The following is a 24,354-nucleotide window of genomic DNA, read 5'->3' as shown; positions in this document are numbered from 1 at the left end:
TTTATCTTATTAATACACTGAACAATGCAATTCGGTTTTTAATCATCAGTGTTGTGTTTTTCCAAAGTGGATACAATTGTCCGATTCTTGCATTTATTTGTTAGTTTGAATGTTAACCCAAGTTAGTCCAAGAGGACTCCAAGGTACCTAGCCTCGATTTCCTTGGAATATAGTGTCTTCCAAGTCTGAGATTCAGTGGTCCGCGTTTTCTTTTCTTTGTAAATAATACCGACACACTCTTATTAGCATTGATCTTGATCCTCCATTTCTCGATCCATCTCTGGAAATCTCGCAACTGTCTTTGTAACTTGAAGGTACATATGCGGAAGCTAACACTATTGCTGAAGATTGCTGTGTCATCAGCGAAGACTGAAACAGTAACGTCGCGACTTGTCGGCATATCGGCAGTGTATATCGGATACAGTAATGGCGATAATATTGAACACTGTGGAACTCCAGCTGTGGCGTTTTTAGCCATTCACATGCAGTTGTTAAACGATGTTGTTAGCATGCGCGATATATAGTAAGGCAAATGAATAAGTAATTCCCGGAGAATTAATTATTGCCGACTACAGTGTAACTGTTATTGTTGCTATGTAACGCAACCGGAAATATATTCTGGTTTCAGGGTAGGATCGCGAACAAGAAATACCAACAGGCGGCAGCGTGCATTTTTCTACAAATTTCTATACCAGTGATATGCAACGGTGCACAACTAGAAGTGTTCCACCGATGAACAATGATGGATCTCTTATGACAGTTCCAGCGATATGCAACGTTGAACTTCTAGGGCAGTTCCAGCTACGATCAACGATGAATCTCTAGGAACGTTCCAGCGATAAGCAACGATGGATATCTGGTAGTGTTCCAGCGATAAGCAACGATGAAAATCTAGGACAGTTCCAGCTATGATCATCGATGAATGTCTGGGACCGTTCCAGCGATATGCAACGATGAATCTCAAGGATTGTTTCAGCGATAAGCAACGAAGATTCTCTAAGACCGTTCCAGTGATAAGCAACGAAGATTCTCTAGAACCGTTCCAGCGATAGCCAACGAAGATTCTCTACCGTTCCAGCTATAGTCAACGAAAATTCTCTACCATTCCAGCGATAAGCAACGATGAATCTCTAGGACCGTTCCAGCGATAAGAAACGACGAATCTCCAGAACAGTTCCAGCGATAAGAAACGACGAATCTCTACTAGTTCCAGCGATAAGCAACAACGAATCTCTAGGACAGTTCCAGCGAAAAGCAACGACGAATCTCCAGAACAGTTCCAGCGATAAGAAACGACGAATCTCCAGAACAGTTCCAGCGATAAGAAACGACGAATCTCTACTAGTTTCAGCGATAAGCAACAACGAATCTCTACTAGTTCCAGCGATAAGCAACAACGAATTTCTGGGACAGTTCCAGCGAAAACAACGACGAATCTCTGGGACAGTTGCAGCGAAAAGCAACGACGAATTTCTGGGACAGTTGCAGCGAAAAGCAACGACGAATTTCTGGGACAGTTGCAGCGAAAAGCAACGACGAATCTCTGGAACAGTTGCAGCGAAAAGCAACGACGAATCTCTGGGACAGTTGCAGCGAAAAGCAACGACGAATCTCTGGGACAGTTGCAGCGAAAAGCAACGACGAATCTCTTGGACAGTTGCAGCGAAAAGCAACGACGAATCTCTAGGACAGTTGCAGCGAAAAGCAACGACGAATCTCTAGCTAGGACAGTTGCAGCGAAAAGCAACGACGAATCTCTAGCTAGGACAGTTGTAGCGAAAAGCAACGACGAATCTCTAGCTAGGACAGTTGCAGCGAAAAGCAACGACAAATATCTAGCTAGGACAGTTGTAGCGAAAAGCAACGACGAATCTCTAGCTAGGACAGTTGCAGCGAAAAGCAACGACGAATCGCTAGCTAGGACAGTTGCAGCGAAAATCAACGACGAATCTCTAGGACAGTTCCAGTGTTAAGTAACAACGAATCTGTAGGAGTGTTCCGGTGACAAGCAACGACACACATGTAGGACAGTTCCAGTGATTAGGAACGTTGCGCGGTAGGAAATACAAGTGATAAGCAAGGACAAATCTTTGTGACTGTTCCAGTGGATAAAGAATACAGTGTTGGAGAATGATTTTTTTCGTGTTGATGTGGCGACTTTGGCGCCTCCACTTGCAAGGGACCTACTTGTATTCTTGTCCCGTGTCCAACTATTCTGTCACCCCCTTCCTCCCAAATGGCGCCCTACATCAGCACAATTCGACGTTTCCGGATGGGAGGGAATATTTGCACCCTGAAACCGGGCAGAAGAAAGATTCTTGCACTGCGTCATATATTTTCTTACGTAAAAGGAAAAATGTGTAATGTCATAAAATACCCCCTGCTTGCATCTTGGACTTTTTCCCCCCGTCTTTCTTGGCCGCTATCCAGCCATCGTACGAGATGGTTCTTCGGGGCTGTCGTCGTTTTCGGTCGATCGGTGGGGATATTTCCAGATTTATCATTGCGAGGTGGACAAGGACCGTATTTAACGGTGGTTTTCGAGGTTCAATAATCCCATTGAAAGGTTCCATAATATACGAAGTATCCCATTGTTCTTGATTTACTTATTGGCTTTATTTTACCTCACTTTTTTGCCACTTTACCTAATCACGAAGATGATTGATTTGGCATATTTTACTTCGGTTTTCTGCTATTTTTGGCAAATGCAGAAGATGAGTGATAATATGATGAAATAGATGAGCCCATGCTCAGGCTGAGATTCGAACTCGGAACCCCTGAAATCGCGAAGATGAGGATGAATAGTGATAAAATGAGAAGGATGGACGGACAATCACAAACTTTATGAACAACAAAGCCCCACAGAGGATTATTCTTTCTGCAGATCCGGCGTCAGAGCCTCGTTAGTCTGCAAAATGTAGTCGAAGCTTAAGCAATTGTTGTGAGCATTAAAAAATAAATGTCTTAATCCCAATTAACTCGAAAATGGTAGCAAATAGCAACTTCCGGGTTTTGCATTGCAATTAGTAAAAGCAAGAAGTTCTATTTTTCTAACGGACGTCGCTGATGGGGGCAGGGGGAGCACTGCCCCCCCCCCATGCTTCCGCGGCTTAGATGAGTTTTTCCTTTATTATTTTTTAAATGATGAAGAGACGCTTACAAGGAGCGCACATGCCGAGGCCGGGATTCCAACTTGGAAGCCTATTTTACAAATCATAAAATTGAGATTGAATGAAAAATACGGTATGCGCCAAAATGTACAGTACTGAAACTCGCGCACCTCGAATGCGCATGTACGTTTGTCGATGGGGCATAGCTCCAGTCGCTCGTTTTCTCAGTAGTAAAAAGGAAGTTATAACTCGCTAAAATTGTGTATGTTAGTGTTTCTTTCAGGATAAATAAACTCGCAGATGACAACAATGTAATGTTCGTCTTTTAATTTCAGTACTGTATATTTTGGCGCATACTGTACTTTGGCGTTGTTGACAAGTTGAGGCGTGAGTCCAGTATTGAAATAGGAACTGGATTCGCCTTGCTTACTTTAATAAACATCTATAAATTGTTGTGAACAGTTCTCTATCTTTTTGTAAATTTCCACGATGCACAGATATCGAACAGACACCACTTAACCTGCTCCCCTATATCTCCGAAGGATACTTTAAAATAAGTAATTCAAAATGACTGAGAATGAATTGTCATGGTCAAGTCACGACTTCGAAAATATATTTCCCGAGCTTTTAGCATCCCGAATAGTCGAGAATTTTCCAAAGAAGTGCATTTAAAAGTTGTTAATTCTTGATATTTTCTGCACTATAAGTGTCTGAAATGTGTTGAAAGTAACGTTTTTTTTATTCCAGAAGTTGAAGAACAATCACTCTCTTGCGGAGAAAATAGTGTGTAGAATTCTAGATTTTCACCGATTGTCCCGAAAATTTCCCGACCTACTCGGGAAATGGCGATTTTTTCAGTCCCAACGTTGGGATTATAAAAATTTCATTCCCATTCCCGTCCCTCATACCCTAGTTACGACATTCAGCATGATTCTGTCTGGTAAAAACATCCTCTCGTTATTTTGATGCACATGGTAGTTAATTTGTTGTAACTTATAGGCTGTTAATAACAGAAAATAATATTTGTAATATAGGTATAATTTCATCATTCGAGTTTTGTGATTTTCCCCAGATATCCGGGGGGACAAGTGCCCCCTCTGCCCCCTTGCGGGCGGCGGGGAAAGTCTCAATTTGAACAGCCGAAACAGTAAAATTTAATGGGTGAATTAATTTAGAAGCCGTGAATGAATTTGTACAAGTAAAGGGACGGCCATGAAATGAGGCGGGTGGCAGAAGTTCGCGCTGTTGCCACGTCGGAGCACAACCCCGTGTGTTCTGAGGTTTAAGAGAATGAAAGATCTCGTTGTAGAGTTGGTCTTTGTAATCCTTGTGAAACAAACTGACAGTATTTGCCCGAAAGGTCAGGGATGACACAAAAGTGCCCCGGAGAGAGGTCGGTCTGACTCGAACTATACCGCGTTTGTTAGAACCTGTCCCGTTTCCCGCGCTAGCGATGGCTCGACAGTTCGGTGCCAATGAGAAAAAAGGAAAAAGTCGTCTGCTGGGCAGCGAGGAGCGAATGGATGGCAGAAGAGAGGCGATGACGTAGACGCTGTTGCCACGTTGCGGTCTAACTCACGTGTTTTGTTTGTGTCTTGTTGAAGAAGCTTGTTTTGTAAGCGTGGTGCTGATTAGTGTGCGTTTTAAAGTATCCAGGATGGAATTTATTCTGGTGATATTTGCTTGTGTCCTTTTTGTGTTTAGTGTCATCTTAGCTGGAACATTCAGAAAGGGGAATTGTGTATATTTGTGCACTTCCGCGTATTTTATTCAAAGCCTGGCTTAGGCATTCCCCAGCACAGAGTTCACGCGGTAGGCAGCGGCAACGCCGCGTGGTTTCTGCTAGAAAAGCCAGCGATCAGCAAACGCGGGAAGCGGGACAGGTTGTAACAAACGCGGTATAGGCAACGCAGCCCGGTTGACGTTGCCACAGAGTGCGCGGGAACCAGCGTCTTTTGTCCCGCTCTCGCTTTGCTTTTCCCATTATGTGGCACCAGCGCAAATCTGCCCAGCTGCCTATTTTCATGGCCGTGCGTTTAATAATTTTATATGCACCGTGAACATCCACTTTTTCACTTCCTCGTAACTGACCAAAATAGACATTTCCCCCTGAATTCCTGGTTCTACAAATAACACGTTCCTTTCACGCTTCCCCTTCCCATTGTCTGTCGCAACTCTGTCTGAAGAAAAGACTAAGAAAAAAGGGCTGTCATCGAGTGTTTGGTTTCCATGGCAACGTATTCTCGGAACATTTTAAACATGAAAGAAGCGACAATGAGGCTTCTGCATTCGATATCGATTAATTGTATTTCTGAGAAATTTCTATAGCAAGGAGAGTTCCGTTGTAATATCATAATGATCACTTTCATGAAACTTCTTTCCCCTATTAGTTATTGCATTTTTTATTACATTTTCTTCAGTGAAATAGTGCCATGATTTGTGTATATACCAGGTGGGCCATAAGTCAGTTGTCACTAGCAATCCTTAGACTTCGTTTTGCATAGCGTAGTGAAAGTCAGTTGTGAACTTGACTACTGTGTATTACCCAATATAAGAATGCTGGATAATACGCAGTAGTCAAGTTGATAACTGACTTCCACTACGCTAGGCAAAACAAAGTCTAACGATTGCTAGTGACAACTGACTTATGGCCCACCCGGTACATATAAAGTATTTATACTCATGATGTTTTTTCTTTAGCCAACCTCCGTGGCGAAGTGGTTAGCACATCGCGCAACTATAACAGAGGTCCAGGGTTCGAATCCTAACATGGGCATTGTTGTTTTTCATGAATGTCCCTTCATCAATTTCATCATAATATGACTCATTCTCAACGTCGCGATTATCCAAAGTGACAGAAAAGCGACTAAAAACTTAATTCAGTGAATCATATTATTTTCTTTACATAGATTGCTTTAGTTTATTTTACTTCGCTTTTCTGCAACTTTTGGCTAATCGCGACGATTAGGATGAGTGACGATATGATGGAACTGAAAAAGGGACATTCACAAAGAACGCCTATGCCCAGGCCGGGATTCGAACCCGGGACCCCCGGCGTTCCAACTCGAAGCCTAACCACTCTGCCACAAAGGCCGGCTTCTTTAAATAGATTGGAGCATTGATTCATATTTTTTTGTAACCTTGTCTATCATCATTACCTTTACTATTTTCTTTGTTATTATGTTGTATTATTTTATAATTCTAATTTTGTACTAATTATGCATTATTTTATAAGTGCAGTTATTTACTAATTGTGACCTATCCCATATCATGGTGTAACTTGCACTTATGTAATCAAGTAGATGGCAAAAATCGATCAATCAATCCAGTAAATACATTATTTCTCAAAACCCATTTGCCTTGTATGTTTACTATGTTTTTCTGTGGAGAAATTTGTTCCATAATATTTTGACAGTAACATTATATTGCAGGATGATAGGTTTAACCATGACATTGATGTTCGGACGGGCTACAAGACGAGGTCCTTGCTGTGTATGCCTATCAAAGACTGCAACGGAGATGTCATTGGTGTCGCTCAGGTATGTTCTTGCATTTTTTTTTTTTTGTTCAAAAGTAGTTGATTGTGTTAACTTTTTAACATTGGCTGCGATTAGTGAGGCATAGATGCCCCATGTCAAATTCATAAATTAATTTGTTTAATATGGAATAAAGAAGATTTGGTTTGGTTTGATTTGGTGTTTTAAGTCCACTTTATGCACAGTATGGCTAATCGGGACTGGACCTACAGTTTAAAGTGGGATCCGAACCACTTGTGTCTCCACCGGGTATCGAACCCGGGACCCCTTGATTACAAGGCAATGACGCTACCACTGCGCCATGGGGGAGGCCCAGGCAGTGACGTGCGGTGATGTCGACACTTGGGGTAGCAATCAGTGGCTTGCCCAAGGGAGGTTGGTGTGGGTCATAATCCCCCTCCCCCCTTTAGGGCTAAGTATTCCTAAAAATAGAACGTCAAAGAAAGGAAAGGATTGCAAAATGAGGAAGAACTAGTGAAAAGAAGCATGTGTTAATCCCATCCTCTTTCGAAAATCCAAAACATGTTGATTTGACTATTAAGCCAGAGATCCCGGGTTCGAACCCCGACCTGGGCATGGGTGTTATTTGTGTTTGTCCCTTCATCAATTTTATCGTACCATCTGCACGATTAGCCAAAAGTGTAGGAAAAGCGAAGTAAAACACACCAAAATAAACAATCAATTAATGATTTGATTTATGTTACTTAGCGTCGCTGTCACATTTGGTTAATCGCGAAGATGGTACAATACAATTAATTAAGAGACAAACACATGCCGAGGTAGGGGTTCGAACCCGGAACTCCTGGTGTCATAGCATGCAGTGATAACCACTACCCCGCGGTTGGTTGATTTATGTACATAAAAGCTAATCGAGACCGGACCCACAGTTTAAAGTGGGATCCAAACCACTATGTGCGTCCACCTGGTACCGATCCGGGGCCCTTGCACTCCCCCACGGAGGTCGGTCGACAACAAGGATGAGTGGAAAGCTCTAACTATTCGGATACTTGGGTATCGGTAAAGCAAACTGCGTATTTACTCAGTGGTACGTAAAATTCAATTGGATTTTTGAAACACCATATTTGCATATGATTAACGTTTTTCCAAAAAAAATTGCATTGCTTGATTTCCCTAATTTCTTCATCTCACGATCTCGTTACTGAAGGATCCGGGCTCGAGCCCTGGCCTGTGCATGAGTGTTCTCTGTAACCACTTTTCATCCGTTTAAAGTAATCAACGTTCATCGTCATGGCAGAAGTTAGGTAAAGCGATGGAAAAGCAACGCTAAAGAAAGGAAAAAGAAAACACAAATAATTTCCTCCCGTGCATCTGCAGGGCACTGTGAAATCAGGAGTCCAGAGTTCTCTGTTTATGATTGTCCCTCGTGACTTCCATAAGCTCATTAGCTACTTATCGCGATTAAATCTATACAGCTAGAAAAAGTGATGGAAGGTGGCAAAAATTAAATATATTAGAGGGGATGAACAGGTAACAAAACACACTTTTTTGTAGTTTCTTCAACAATATTCATTTGGCTTTTTTAGTTCTGGGATACACTTTACATTCCAAATTATTTCATTATTCACTGCAGAGTACAACACATAGGAACAAGAATGCGCGCTCGTCACGGGTTCGAATCCCGGCCTGACTTGTTCTTTGTGAGGTCCCTTCATCAATTTCATTATATCATCACTCATCCTCATTTTCGTGATAACCAAATGTGGCAGAAAGGTGAAGTAAAATAAACCAAACCAACAACAACAATTAGAATGCGCGTTTTCTAGCCCAAATTAATACATCCGTATTCATGACTGTTTAACTTACCCATTTTTTTTATTGGAGGCCAAATTATTAGAATATTTAAATAAAACACTACTAGAGCGAGAGAGAGCGTGAGCAAATATTTGTTATTTAATCATTATATATTCCATATTTGAAAAAAAAGAAAAGAAACCATAACATTTTTGTCTGCACTTAATACAAGTACGTTCCCATTCATATACAAATAAAACTACATCCCATATTATACATACATATTGTACAACGTTTAAAAGGTTGTGTAAATACAGAGAACATAAGTACTGCAGAAAATTTTCCCCTGAGTTCTTTAGAGGATTTACAAAGGAATCGAAGGGAAACCAATCCCCTATCTGTCCTATAGGAGATAGACTGGACGACCTGAAACCACGGGCTTTCAACCATGGGAGCGGGGGGTGAGAGGGCAAGGGAGTTACAGGCAGAAATCTTCCCTTTCGCTTCAGGCAGTTGTCTATACCTGGAACTGGTAAGGCGGAAGAAGAGCCAGCTAGGGTATTCAGCCTTGCCAGCTGATCACATCGAGGGACGAGAAGCGCGTGGAAAGAAATGTTGCATATGAACTGAGGCTTCAAGATAATAAATATTGTGATTTGAAAATAATTAGAGATGTGAGATTGATTGATCTATCTCTGCTAGACTAGCTACTCCTCAGTGCACGTCACTGGGCCCAGGAATAAAGAAGAAATCCCTCAACAGTGGAAAGAATCCGTAATTGTTCCTGTGTTTAAAAATGGAGATAAAATGAACTGCAATAATTACCGTGGAATTTCTCTACTCTCAACAACATATAAAATATTATCTAACATTCTTTTAACAAGACTAACCCCATATGCTAATGAAATTATAGATGATTATCAATGTGGATTTAAACGTAACAGATCAACTACAGATCAAATTTTTCACATTAGACAGACACTTGAAAAAAGTGGTAATATAATCAAAATGTCCATCAGCTATTCATTGATTTAAAAAAAGCATATGATTCGGTCAAAAGAGATAAATTATATAATATATTAGTAGAGTTTGGAATACCTAAGAAGCTTGTTAGTATGATAAAAGTATGCACCAGTGAAACAGAAAGTAAAATTCGTGTGGGTATTAATGTGTCTTACAAATTTACAATTCATGATGGGTTAAAACAAGGAGATGCATTATCTCCATTGCTCTTTAATTTTGCCTTAGAATATGCTGTTAGGAAGGTAAAAGAAACTAACGAAGGACTAAAATTAAATGGTGTGACTCAGTTGTTAGCATATGCAGATGATGTAGACTTATTAGGGGATGATATAAATACAATTAAGAATAATGCTAAAATATTTTTCAAAACTGCTAAAGAGATAGGTTTGGAAGTTAACAAAGATAAAACGAAATATATGCTTACAGGCCAAAACCAAGTGTTAGGTAATAATCAAAATCTAATTATTGATAACAACTCGTTTGAACCAGTTTCCAAATTCAAATACTTAGGAGTAATATTAACAAGTGAAAATTATATTAAAGAGGAAATAAAAAGTAGGCTTAATTCAGGAAATGCATGTTACTTCTCTCTTCATAAACTTTTGTCTTCTCGTTTATTATCTAAGAAACTAAAAGTTAAATTATACAAAACAGTAATTTTGCCTGTAGTATTATATGGGTGTGAAACTCGGTCCCTTACATTGAAAGAGGAACATAAATTGAGAGTATTTGAAAATAAGATCCTTAGGAAAATATTTGGACCTAAAAGGGATGAGGAGTCAGGTGAGTGGAGAAGGTTACATAATTTAGAACTACATAATTTGTATTCATGTCCAGATATTATTAGAATAATTAAATCAAGAAGACTTAGGTGGGCAGGTCACGTGGCACGAATGGGAGAGGAAAGAGGAATTTACAGGATTCTTGTTGGGAAACCTGATGGTAAGAGACCTGTAGGAAGGCCAAGACGAAGATGGAGGGACAACGTTGAGATGGACCTAAAGGAAATCGGTAGGGATGGAAAAGAGTATATAGATCTTGCTCAAGATAGGGACAGATGGAAGGCCTGTGTTGCTGCAGCCATGAACCTTCGGGTTTAAGAAGGCTAGAGAGTTAGTTAGTTAGTTTAGATGCCCCCACTATTGTAATCTTAGTGCTAAAGCTTGTCTACCAAGAGAAAGTACACTGTCTTTTCCCTCCCAGTTTTGGCACCCAATCACCGCTACTGTTTTTAAACATTATGTTTATCATAGTAGGCTGTAATAATAATAATAAATTTATTCATTAAGCGGGCGAGGTTCAGCCTATAGGCTGCTCTTCCACCTAACCCTTGACAGGGAAACTCAGCAAGATAATCTACGTCATCAAGGTAATAAAGGCTACCACAAATTTGGAGACAATGAAAACAATTTATTTTAGCTTATTTCAAACCTTGTTAACGTACGGAATTATATTCTGGGGAAATGTGTACAAGAGTAGGCAAATCTTTATCTTGCAAAAGAAAGTTATAAGAATCGTGATGGGGGTAAGGCCAAAGGAACCATGTAAGAAGCTGTTCAGGGATCTAGGTTTTCTGCCACTCTCATGCTTGTACATTTTTAAGCTGCTCTGCTATGTAAAAGCAAACTTGTACGATTTGTTTAAGTGCCACCATGACATACACAATTACAACACAAGAAATAAAACTAAGTTGCTAATACCTGTACACAATACAGTTCTATATGAAAGAGGACCTAAATACTCAGGGACTCTCTTGTCTAACAACCTTCCAAACCACATAAAAAACCCATTGAAACCTGCAAAGCTTTTACGAAAGAACTGTACAAATACTTACTGGAACACTGCTTTTACTCAATTGATGAATATCTAAGCCTGCAATGTATGTATTTTTTCTCCACAACTTTTGCTAATTCATATCTTATTAGAAATAAAATAGGTATCGTAAAGCATAAACCACATTATACTATACTAATATTCAGAGCCGTAGTTAGGGGGTGGGGGGGTGGGATGATCTCCCCGGGCACTGATGGAAGGGGGCACCGAAGGGCAAGAAGAAAAATATTGAAAATGTGATCCACTCCAAAGTATTGGCGCCCAATTAAAACAATATCATTGCCAATTAGCAAAGATATTGATTTTTTTGTTCGCTGCACTCGCATTACAGGCTTTTCTTTTAAACAAATAAAGAAAATTTATAAGTATCCAATTTATATATATATATATTATTTGTTTGTTAGTGAGGATGTGTTTTACAACTTCTTGGTGAATAGTTCCAATAGTAGGAGTATATGCAGCTGTAAAAATACTATTAGTGTAAACTGCAGTCTGCATGTCATAACAACTGTACTAAATTTTCCTTCAAAACAAAATAATTCTTGTGAAATTTGACGGGAAACAATATCTCTTCAAAAAAGCTATTTCATTTAAAATAGTACGTCGTGATGGTCTTTGGGTCTTTCAGTGATCTTCCCAGGCAGCTTTCAAATAAAAGGTGTACAGGACGGGAGTACACGTCACTTAGAACAACAATCTATCTTCTATATAACTATATAAAAATGCATGTAGGCTATGTGTGTATATATATGTATGTTTGTTCCGGCATAACTCTCGAATGCCTGGAGCAATTTCAACCAAACTTGGTACACATATGACTTACACTCTGGAAAGAAATACTGTGTGGGTAAGACACCTCTGGCACCCATAGAGGGGGGAGGGAGGGGGTGACATTTAAAAATAATCGAAAAGGACCGATATTAGTGTGGAATCCATAGCTTTCGGGGTCGCTAAGATGAATACTGACACTCCCAATGCCATTCAATTTATTTATTCTTGCTCCTGGAGGTGAAACTGCAAATGTTGTTTATAATCAAGTTTTCAGTTAAATTATTATTATAGTGAATTTTTAAAATATTTTACTTTATAATTTGAATACTGGACTTATACTTTTAAATACATTTTACATTTATATTTTGCTTAGATTGAAAATGAGTTGTGAGCCATTTGAAACACAATGTAACAAGAAACATATGCAACCACTATGGTCTGTCAGACTGCTCACCGAAAATAGAATTCAATAAGATTTGAACAAACATGTAATAAATATTCTAATGTTTATCTTCTCTACATTCTAGGTTATTAACAAACATGCTGACTCCAGTTTCTCATCAAATGATGAAAACATCTTCTCCAGCTACCTCCAGTTCTGTGGCATAGGTTTACGCAATGCACAGCTCTATGAAAAAAGTCAGTTGGAAGTCAGGAGAAATCAGGTTTGTTAAGTCTATAATTACTTCTTTGAAACAGGCCTATCTAAAAAAATATATATATATTAAACTTGCTGGAAAAATGACTCCATTTTTCTGTCTCATATTGTCAGTCCTTACAGTTCCAAGTTTTATTCATCACAGTTGTCCATGTTACCACATTCATCACTAATTTATAATTAGAAATAATATAAATTGGCACTCTATTTTATTGTGGTCTTTTTTCCGTTGTCTCAAAATTTATATAGTTTTAATTTACGAGCCAGAGTTACAATTAGTGGGGCCTTCCTTTCCCCTCCCCTAACAAGGTTCCTGGTTAAGTAGGTAAATAACTCGTAAATTTCACGTTGAAGAGTTAATTTCTAATTTTGCTGTTGATTGTGTAATATTTTGTGACCAAGCATGGTAGGAAAATATATCTCACATGTTTCAAAAGCATGAAAAGTAATGATTATGGTATGTTATTTCACATTTCATGTTATTTTCCTGTAGTTTACGGTTATTACAAGAAGAAAAGAGTTTTTCGTTGTGACATGTCAGGAGAACACACGCTCCCTTCATCAGACATTTATTTTCAATTTGACTAAAGATACAGTTATTACTATTGATGTGCCGAAGCCAATTACAGATGTATGAAAATCGGCAGAAATTGAGATATCGGCATCGGAATCTGAATCGGCAAAAATCCGATATTTAAACCGGTACAGATTATACTAGAGTTTTACCTTCTAACAAGTTTTATATTCTAGTTTTGTAAGATTTATTGAAAATTTGGTTATGATTTGTCATTATTGTAGAGTTTTTGTAATAAAATTATTGCAAACTCTCATTCAGAGGATCAACTTAACTATAAATCGGAAATAAAACAGTACATTGCTGTTGTATTGAAAATTCAAAAGCTGAAGCAAGTGCTGAGAAAATACTTGGGCATACCTGCTGCATCAGTATTCAGTGATTGAGTGCTCAGTTTTGCTGAACAGATTTGCGATTAAGAGAAGAAGTAGGTTACTTCCTGCATGAAGTGCTTCCAAATCTCGTATTTCTGAAGTTGAATCTGGCAGAACAGGAATTCATGTTGCATTTCAAAGAACTGCTTGTGTACTAATGTTAAATCTCTAGGTTCACATAACCTTTTGTAGATGCAAATGTATATTCACATCTCTTGAGAATATATATGTATATACATATGATATGCAATAGAAATGTACATAGCAAATTTATTTTTGTCATGCAGAAAATAAAATCCCATTTCTGTTTAATAATCTTATGTATCGGAATCGGTTAAATATCGGCATCAGTATCGGTTCCAAAAATTATTGGTGAGTACATCGGCATCGGTAACTTTTCAGCTTCGTCACATCCCTAGTTATAACAATGGTTAGCAATTTTTTAAACAAAAAGAATCCGTTATATATTGGATGTTGTCAATGTTTGTAATATAGCAACTTAACTGTGAAAAGAAGCAGTCTGTTTTATTTTTATTTCAGATAAAAAAATTTGATCACATTATTTTTTATTTAAAATTATGAATCCCCAATATCATCAGGTAATTCAAAGTCATCATTGTTTTCAAAAAGTCTCTTGATGTTTTCTGTTACATTAAATTTTAAAGATGGTGGCTTACTCCATTTGTGGAAAAGAAAACTCCATACTGGATCTATGTTACCATTTTCATTATATAATGGATTATTTTTGTTTAAAAAATTGCTAACCCTTGTTATAACTGTATCTTTAGTCAAAATGAAAATAAATGTCTGATGAAGGGAGCGTGTGTTCTCCTTAAAAGTCACAACGAAAAACTGTTTTTTTATGCTTGTAATAACCGTAAACTACAGGAAAATAATTCTACAATGCAAGCAAGCAATGCAAACATACAAGAAAAACATTTCATGTTTCCATCAAAAACTGTGTGTCTACTGATTCATGAATAACGATGTGCAGTGTGGCATTGTGATCATGGCAGAGAAATAGGAGGCCACCTTTTCCACAGTATATTCATATTTACTCACCAAAGATAAGGAACACGCTGTACATGATGATTGTAGCAAACACGATTTCGTTTCATGGTTAGAACACAAATTACAACCAACCTAATTTGTACTTTTGCCAGTGAAAAAAATTGTTTCGTCCAGAGAATCCACGCTTTGTAACAAAATGAACCAGAACTGCTTTCAGCGCTACCTATCAACATTATCTACAACTTACTTGCATTTGAGCCCACTAAGTGGCAGCAATAATAAGAACCAGTAATTGTTTCAAAGTGCACTATCATCAAGGTATAACAGTCTCCCCTATTTTGTGTTTGTTAGTGTATGTTTGTCAGTAAATCAACCAACATTGCACGTTCACATTTCCATCATCGTAAAAACACTTCGTACTTTGACCATAATTTTAACTCTACCCTTGGATGGAGCAAGCGGAGCGATCTCAATGGGAGCCGTCTTCTGGGGGCGCAAAAATTAAACTCTTCAGACACTACAATGAGACAACCTACAAAAATAAGAAAAAATATTGAATAAATTTTATTAAAAGGGTTATTCCAGAATTCAATTTACTATTTCAGGAACTGTGACTAAATGAGTTTTGGCAAATTAAATCTTTTTTTTTAATGTTATCAGTTGAAAATGATTTTTCCCATCATTACATTACTCATTTACAAGCTTTGTTTGTGCTGTAAAAGCATAGAGAAGCTTTTCTTTAACTGATGAAATCATATTTCGCTTTATTATTATATTCATTTTTTCTACAAAATGCAGCAAATGTATATGTCAAATTTCTTTAACATTAATAAAAATTGCAAACAAAATATTCATAATAATTGCATTATAGGTATGAATTTAAATCATGAACAAGAATGCTCCAGTGCGGCACAATGTTAATTGAACGGGGGAGGTTTCCCTCATGAAACATGGCTCGACCTTGAAAAATTCCTCGATGCTGACCATGGCCACTGAACCAGAGCCCATCTAATGATATTTTATCCATCCTTGAGCCCACCCTAATAAAAATTTCCACCAATGCCACTGGTGTGCAGTTCACACCACACGGAGCACCCATTGGGCTCCACAATTTGAAATGAGTGGTACAAGCCTGATCTGAAAGATTCAACTAGATTAAAATCAATAAAATGTTGTAATTAATTTTATCTGTGTGGGTCACTATTATAATTCTTGCTTAGGAAAGAATGAAATAACCAAGTTATAGTAGAATTGTAGAAAAACTTTGTACAGCAGTAAAGATCTGAATGAATACAATAACAAATTGTTTAATTTCAATAAAAGAAAATTCTGTACCATTTCCTATTTATCAGTTCAGTCATTAAGTACATTTCAGTTGTCATTTCCAAACCCCTGAAACTTTCAATTATAGAAATGTCACCTCTAGTGCTGAAAGAACTGGTCTTATTATTGTGAATATGCCAATTTTTTTATTAGCTTGAAAAATTGTACATTATTGATTTATGAGTTTATACACATACTCTCCTACTTACTTCATTTGGATAACCCTTTTTTTCAGCATTATAATACATATTTTCATAATACATATACACATGTGTATATATAATGTAATATTATATACACAAATACACATATATACATACATACACAGTTATGAAATCTAATTCTTGGATGGATAAATTGGTAATGCTAGTGGGATAAATGGCCCAGCATTCAGGAATGAAATCTGACAATAATGTAGGCTAATTTAAGAATTGTTATTTCTGTTATTATACTCTTTATTCTTATTTTAGTTTTTAACGTGCATATTGTATCTATAGTACTATAAGCCTCTTTTACATAGCAAGAGCTAACTCTGTAAAATAGTTTTATCCATGTATGTTAAATACACTGTGTTGTATACGAAGGTGTTCACAACACTTAAATAAATACATTTCAATTTCAGTTTGAATTTGAAATTGTTTTTAAAATCGTTTGGTTAATATGTGTATTGTGATTTGGACAACTTTCAAATCTAGTTCATCATTAGCTTTAACAGTAAAAGAAAAAAAATAACCTCATATACTAATGTTGGGTGAGGCGATAAACTGCTTGATTTAAACATTGTAATTGTTGGTGCATATGGCAGAAGCTTTAGTGTTAAGATTGGCAAGAAAAAAAATTACATTTTAATAACTGATCTTTCCAGGTTTTGTTAGATTTGGCGAGGATGATCTTTGAAGAGCAAAGCACAATTGAACACATGGTGCTACGTATTCTCACACATACTCAGTCCCTCATTCAGTGCCAGAGAGTTCAGGTAATTATCATATTTTTAGTATTTATATATTAGATACACTAGACTTTTATGTAGTTCCTACATACATAATTTGTTACATACATAAAACCAGTACCTTTAGAGATATATAGTCTTGGAAAACGATGTTGCACCCATATGGGTGCATACAGAAAATTAAAAGGGGTCAAAGTAATTAAAAAAATGTTATGGTGAAAATTGTGTGTTGTCATGTGTACAGGTCATTGTAAAATGTAAATGTTTCAAGAGGAGTAAGTGAGCAGCCAGTCTGTCCATCCATCCATCCATCTCCATGCTCTGGGCCGTTGGTTCCCAACCTTCACAAGCCTGCAGCCTGGTAAATTCATTTTTTTTTTTTACGTTGATGCCCCGATCCCAACAATTTTGTTTGTAAATAGCTTTATATTTTTTTAATTATACATTAATCAATATGTACCCTTGAAATTTAATATTAATGATGTTCCGCAACACTCCACCCTTACCAGGCTGCTTCTGGCAGGAAAAACCCAAATAAACAACTAAATAGGCTCGTTAGTCCTGGGTTCCCATCCCGTTCTTCACCGAGCGCTCGGAACCAAAGAATCAATCACAGGCAAGAACTTACTGAATTAATGTTGCAGGGTGATTGCCGAAAACTCGCAGTAATGGGCTTTATACATTCATTTACAATTCAACAAAACAAGGCTCGGATTCTTCCAATAATTCTCTAATTTACATTATTTACATTCCTCTAACTTGAGCCCCACGGCAGAACTGCCAAGTGGAAGCTAGCATCGGTGGAACTGCCTCAGGATGCTCTTTCTCATGGGAGGCCACTGGAGACCGAAGATCACTCTCCCTTCTGCTATCCGGCTCATAAACACTCTCTCTCGTGTCCTCGTTCAGAGGCCATATTTATACTTCCTCCCTCATTGCAAGGGGGAGGGCTGAAAGTTCAAATCTTGTTGGCTCTTTTAAACTACACAGAACCATGGAAGAAACCCAAGCATACAGAGTTATTCACAAAACACAAAAAAGAAACAAAAAACAAATACTGTTTGTACCAATGAATAAATAAATAAACCATGGAGAGAATTTGTTCAGTTATGTCTATGCTTTTTGACAAATATCATCAAATTAATTTGATAAGTGCCGATTTTCATTGGCGTGTTCCATTTTTGACACTGAAAGAGTCTAATTAATCAGAATATTTTCAATTCAATAAATTTGTTTATGAAAATTGCTGTGCTAAGCAAATTGACCTTGGTTCCTGCAAATTTGGAGGCTGCGTGATTGCTCACTACCACTGTCACAAAAGCAATTCCTGTTATCACAGTGGAATCCCAAACAAAAGGCAATATTTCCAGGTGGTTGCCAAGCTTGGGCTGCAAGTCACTTCACCCTTCTAACCCTAACTTGAGAACAGCCGTACGGTTCTAATTCAAATTGGAAGGCTGCACGGGTGACATCCCCTCTCGGCAGCTTTGAATTTTCACCAGCACTGACAAGAAAGGATTTCCTCTTTATCGCTGATGAACTCTGAACGAAAGGCCATCTTTCCAGGTGGTTGTCAGATTGGGCTGCAAGTAGCAAACTTCAGGAGAACCTCTTGCAGCCTAATATAATTGATTCCAGGGCCCACTACCAGGCTGCAGCCTGGACGTTGAGAAAGACAGATATAAAAGAACAAGACACAAAGAGAAATAGTGTGAGCAAATGGATCAGAAATTAGATCGAGTGACTGACAGCATGAGTGTTACTGGGGGAGGGGAGGCTGTTTCGATCTTGCAGCTTAATTTAGAGGGGGAGGGCATAATCGAAAAGTTTTCATTCCTTAAAAATAGCATGCGGAGACATTTGCAAATTCACAAATGTTACTCTTTGCTAATTTGCTTCTCAGATTCCAGTAGCATCAAAAGTACCCTTGGCCTATAAATTTTAATGAACCTGAAAATGGGGGAGGAGGTGCAAATGCCACCTCTTGCCCCCACCAAGTTATACTTACGACTGGCTTGAGGGTAACAAAGAGATAAACTAAATTCAATAAATAAATAAAATAAACTTGAAGAAGATAGAGAAAATTAAAAGAAGGCCAAGTGAAGATCAAGACATTAAATGGAAAAAACAATACTGAAAACAGGATAGAAATGCAATAAAGGAAATAATCAATAAGAGAGTGAATAGCAAGAGTATATGATATAAGACCATGGGCATGGACATCTGTATAATTTTTTCCAAAAGTGTTTGGGGGTGCAAAGCAAGTAATGTTTTCTCCAAAACCATGCTTCAATGTCAATGTGAATTTCTCATTTCAAAGGAAATTATTAAGGCTGAGCCGATACCACTTTGAACCGATGTCGATACTCTTTCAATATATTAATCAGTATTAGTGTGTAAGTATTCTGATCCAAGAATTTTGCAAAATCCAGTTTTTTTTTAACAAAAAATTGTTGCAAAATAGAAAGAAACTTCGAATTTTGCAAAATGTCCAGGATAATTAGACTCGGCGGGTGTCGTGCAACATTTTTTTGCAGGCCACATAAAAGACCAAAAGACCGATACTTTATGACAGATTTCGGTAATTCTTTTAATTGTTATTTAAGTTTCAGTGAATTGTATCAGGTTGCGTACTTTGCTCAGCTATTACCTGAAAACCGATCTTGTCCTCGAAATATCCTAATATTTAAGTGCAATTAGTATTGATACCGCCTGCAGAGATAAGCCTCCAACTCCATCTATTAGCTGCCAACCTAAACTATCCATATAATTTTGAGCAGATCTGCATGGTGCTGCCATCTAACAGGTAAATAAGAAATGATACTGACAAAAGGATACAATAGCAATGTAGGACAAAATAGAAAAAAAAAGAAAGTGGGGAAATGGAGAGATAAAGAACGGGATCACGATCTGTATTTTGCTTGAACTATTGCAAAACTTGTGATGAGATATAGGATTAAAATTGACAACGAATGAACATGTATGATTAGTTCATTGCTCAAAGTATGGAGCACATATGGTTTTACCTTTAAAAAAAGGTGTTCTGGTGAAGATAAGTACAGGAAACGTGATGTGTGTCTGATACGACATTAGTGGAAACTACTGGAGGAAGGATGAAGAAAGTATGTTTCTTGTGTAATCGTGTAGCAACCGAACAAAATACGTAAATGCAAGAATCTAGTGCAGCGGTACAGTGTGGAGCGTAAGCAAAATACTAAGAAATGAGGGATTTTATCATTTGCCTTCATTATTGACTGAATATCATAGCTGTCTTCCTGACACTTCGTAGTAAACAAATTTGTTCTTATACTAATCAGCGATATTGAACACACAGCATTCTCCGAGGAGGTTAAACTTGCTTATGGGAATTAAATCTTACTTGTATTGTGTCGAATTGACACCTAATATAAATATAAAATATGAAAGTCAGTAAAAAAGGTAAAAAAGGTAAAGTGCTCCCCTGTGCTTAGCACCACGCCATGAAGGCGTATAGGGGGTGTGGGGGTAACGCCCCACACTTTCTTGATCCGGTCGTGAGTGGGGGTGATGTGATCAGCATCACGCCCCTGACCGCCTTTACCCCCCAGGGTTTTCCCCAGGTACCCATGTTATTCGACGCTGGGTTGGCGCCGGGGCCGCTTCCAACGTTAGAAAAGTTCCCTTATTTGAACCGGCCGGGGATCGAACCCGGGACCTTGAGCATGGTAGTCAGACGCATTACCAACTGAGCCACCGTGGCCACATATGAAAGTCAGTTCTGTTGTTATTGTTCACGAATCTGCTTCACCCTACAAATAGTGGTCAATGCTAGTTCGCTCCTACTAGTCATTTTCACGTTCAGAAGACACAATGGGCTCTTATGGGCAATGCTTTTCTTATGGGAAATACGAGCGCGCTGTTGTGAAATTTCTCGATTTACAAATTTAGCTTACGTAAAATCGGTACCAGCAGTTTTGCAGGAAATTTTGTAGAGAATACAATGGTGAACACAAAAACTGGTAACTTGCTTACATATATTTAGATAAATTAAAAACGCAAATTTTCTGTGAAAACAAAATTTTTACATTGTTTTCATTCCTAACGTTGAAACATGCCGTAAAATTGAAGCATTCATTATGAAAAAAATTGACACTGTTTTTTAATTGTCATAGGTGATGGTAGTGCTCAGAATTTATCAATACTTTAAAGCATATTCGCATTAAAAAATATTCAAATAAAGTATGTGGAGATTTTTTATATTCGTGCAGTAGAAAATGTCGTCGCTGGCCATTTTTTGTTCTGTAATTCCAAGTAAAAACTTGCAGCGACAAAATTGTGGAGAAAATAATGAAATTATTTTTTATAACCACTCAAAGGTTCCCAGAAATATTACTTCCATGCATTTCGAGTTTCTTTTTAACCCGAACCGCGCGCGAAGTAAGGAGACGTTGTCTGGCCATCTTGAGCTGACTCACCGCAGCATTCCGGCTAATCACCACCAAGTTTTCGAGTTATTTTATTTCCATTCAGTAAAAATATTAGCTTCATGCAGTTTTGTCGACATTAATACTGAAATGAAGATCACCTTTCAGTTTCCAACCTACACATAAATTTATAGACAACGTATTAACCTTTGAAAGGCTTTCCAACACGTGACAAAATATGGGGCTTCAAGATAGAAATATGACATGCCTTGCTTGAGTCATTGATGTCTTATCAGTTCAAGTGGGCCATAACTCATTTGTTTGTTTGGGTTACAACTTGAATCTAACCCATGTGCCAGGTTCACCTTACTTGAGTGAGAGATCTGCTTTGGTCCGTTTAGGCTCTTTTCGTCTTTGGTTCGTTTAGGCTCTTTTCGTCTCCCCAAAAAGTGTTTTCAGTTGTGTGAGCGCTCGGTGATTTTTACTTTTTTAAGTGATTTCTGAAGTGTCATTGTTATAGACAATGTGTGTTTATTTCGTGCATTACACTCGCGCGTGTAGTGATCGCAATGGATCGCAGGAAAAAGGGTAAGATAATTAAAAGTGGCGAGAGAACAGCAGTCTTACGTGTGTTCGCCTACTTGAAGGAAAAGAACCCCGGACGTACCCAATCGTTTATTGTTAGTGAACTTTGCAAAGCGACTGGTGTCAGTAGAAGCACCTTCTTTAGATTAAGAAAGGAAACTGGCAAAGGACCAGTCACTACACCGCGAAAAAGACAAGGTGGGCTTCAGTATAAAACCAGCAGGGAAGTGAAGTATAATGACTTCGTACGTAGTGCTATACGGCGGAAATTTCACACATTTCTGTTTCAAAATGCTCCCCCTACAATTAGGGCCGTAATGAAGGAAGTTAATGATGACAATGATTTGTCCAATTTCAGTTATTCAACGTTTAACCGTTTGGTAAAAGAAATGGGGTTCGAATTCGAAAAGCGAGGAAATAAAGCACTAATGATTGAAAGAAACGATATTATATTGTGGCGACATTCATATTTACGGAAAATGAGACAATTTAGGAATGAGGGAAGGGATATTGTGTATTTAGATGAAAGTTGGGTAAATGTAGGGCATACTGTGCCAAAGATTTGGAAGGACAAAACAATAAAAACTCCTAAAGAAGCTTTTTTGGCTGGATTATCCATAGGTCTTAAAGGTCCTACTGCTCGGGGTCCACGATTTGTTTTGCTGCACGCCGGTGGTAAGATAGGGTTTGTAGAGGGGGCTAAACATGTTTTTTTAGCTACAAAAAAATGTTGGTGACTACCATGACGAAATGGACAGTGTTCGGTTTGAACGGTGGTTCAAGGAGCAATTGCTGCCCAATATTCAGCCAGGGACGGTCATTGTTATGGACAACGCGTCTTACCACTGTAGAAAATTAGAAACTATCCCTACTTCCAAAACCCGTAAGGAAGAAATTAGGGAATGGTTGAAATCAAAAAATATCGCCTTTTCAGATGATTCTCTTAAAAGAGAATTGCTCAGTGTCGTGAATTCTGTGCGACACCAATTTAATATTAATTATGTTGACCCGATTGCAGAAGAACGTGGAGCAATTGTTTGTAGACTTCCCCCATACCATTGTGAACTGAATCCTATTGAAATGGTATGGAGTCAGGTTAAAGGGCATGTTGGGCGGCAAAACGTTAACTTTAAAGTGAAAGAAATGGGACCTTTGATAGACATTGCGTTTCAATCGGTTACCCAGGAGCAATGGTCGAATTACTGCAGACACGTTGAAGGGATAGAAGAGGAAATGTGGAATGCCGACCTACTACAGGATGACATCGAACCTTTAATCATTAGGTTAAGCAGCAATTCTTCCATCAGTGGCACAAGTTCTGACAGCAGTGGCCAATCCTCCCAAGACTCGTCGATGGAGGGTGTTGATCCAATGTCCGATTAAGGTAACAATAATTAATTTATATAAATATGTAACACATTACCATATCTCAATGTTATTCAATGAAATAATTACAGAGAAAGGCGAATGAATATTAAATGTGCATGTGTATTAAATTAAATCTAATGGGAAAATGACATGCTAATGAACTGTAACGTTCACAGTATAATATTAATATTAATAATTTCATATAATTATCATTATATATACAAAATATGTAACACCTTCATTGTGAAGGAAGCTCATCATTTCCCGGCGACATGAGCTAGCGCTGTATTGGCAACACTGTACGGTTTCTCCATAAGCGCCGTTGTGTCTTCTGAACGTGAAAACGACTCTAGAAGAAATATAAAATAAAAAGAAATACAAACTTCACCATACAGATTCCGACACCACTAGTATCGGCTGATACCAATACATCGGCATCAGTATCGGCTCAACCCTAGTAATTATATGTGTGAAACATATAATTTTAGGCTGACATAATTTTTCTGGGAGACACTGGGTCCCAACATGTTGCAGTTTGTAAATTAGCCAAAGATACTTATACGTGAGAGAGAAATTGATAATACGTAACCAGGTGACACCTCACTCCCACTTTCTTGACTCTTCCTGTGTTAAGATATTTTTTTTTATCTTCTGGAAATATTCCTCTGAAGGGTGGGGGAGGGAAAGGAATTAGATAATATTGGTGTGAATGTTAAAACACTTAATTCTGTGCATACTGGTAATCTTAAAAATTATGTACATCCATCAATCTGCATTATTATCTTTGCAGGTTTTGCTAGTTCATGAGGCATCAAAGCGTACCTTTTCAAGAGTCTTTGACTTCGAAGCCAGTGATCTGGATGCCGATGATAATGAATCACGCACAAGGTGAGTGAAAAGGTGGTTTGGGTACTTTTGTTTTAGCATATCATAATGAAGCTGTATACTGACTTTGTAGTCCTATTGCTACAATACTAGGTCACAGGTTAAAACCTTAAACATACAACATATGTGGGTTGTTAAAGAAAAGACCAGAGTTTTGCAATACAAACATTATTACCGCAATTACAACATTACACATGCT

General features: G+C 38.0%; 1 protein-coding gene across 5 annotated transcripts in view; it reads left to right on the top strand.

The window, feature by feature from the left end:
- Positions 1-24,354, top strand: part of Pde11 (Phosphodiesterase 11) — a 492,115-nt gene that overhangs the window by 408,414 nt on the left and 59,347 nt on the right. For all 5 annotated transcript variants that reach the window (XR_014443817.1, XM_083141571.1, XM_083141574.1 and 2 more), the window contains 4 exons: positions 6,542-6,649; positions 12,553-12,690; positions 16,831-16,941; positions 24,061-24,158. Coding sequence is in view for 4 of the 5 variants with exons in the window: in XM_083141571.1 (XP_082997697.1) it covers positions 6,542-6,649; positions 12,553-12,690; positions 16,831-16,941; positions 24,061-24,158 (455 nt within the window). In the remaining variant the exon portion in view is untranslated. The remainder of the gene's footprint in view (positions 1-6,541; positions 6,650-12,552; positions 12,691-16,830; positions 16,942-24,060; positions 24,159-24,354) is intronic.

This window comes from Lepisma saccharinum, chromosome 20 (assembly GCF_977018435.1).
Source record: "Lepisma saccharinum chromosome 20, izLepSacc3.1, whole genome shotgun sequence".
Taxonomy (NCBI): Eukaryota; Metazoa; Arthropoda; class Insecta; order Zygentoma; family Lepismatidae; genus Lepisma; species Lepisma saccharinum.
Note: the sequence above shows the minus strand (reverse complement) of the source record. Positions and strands in the feature narration are given on the sequence as shown.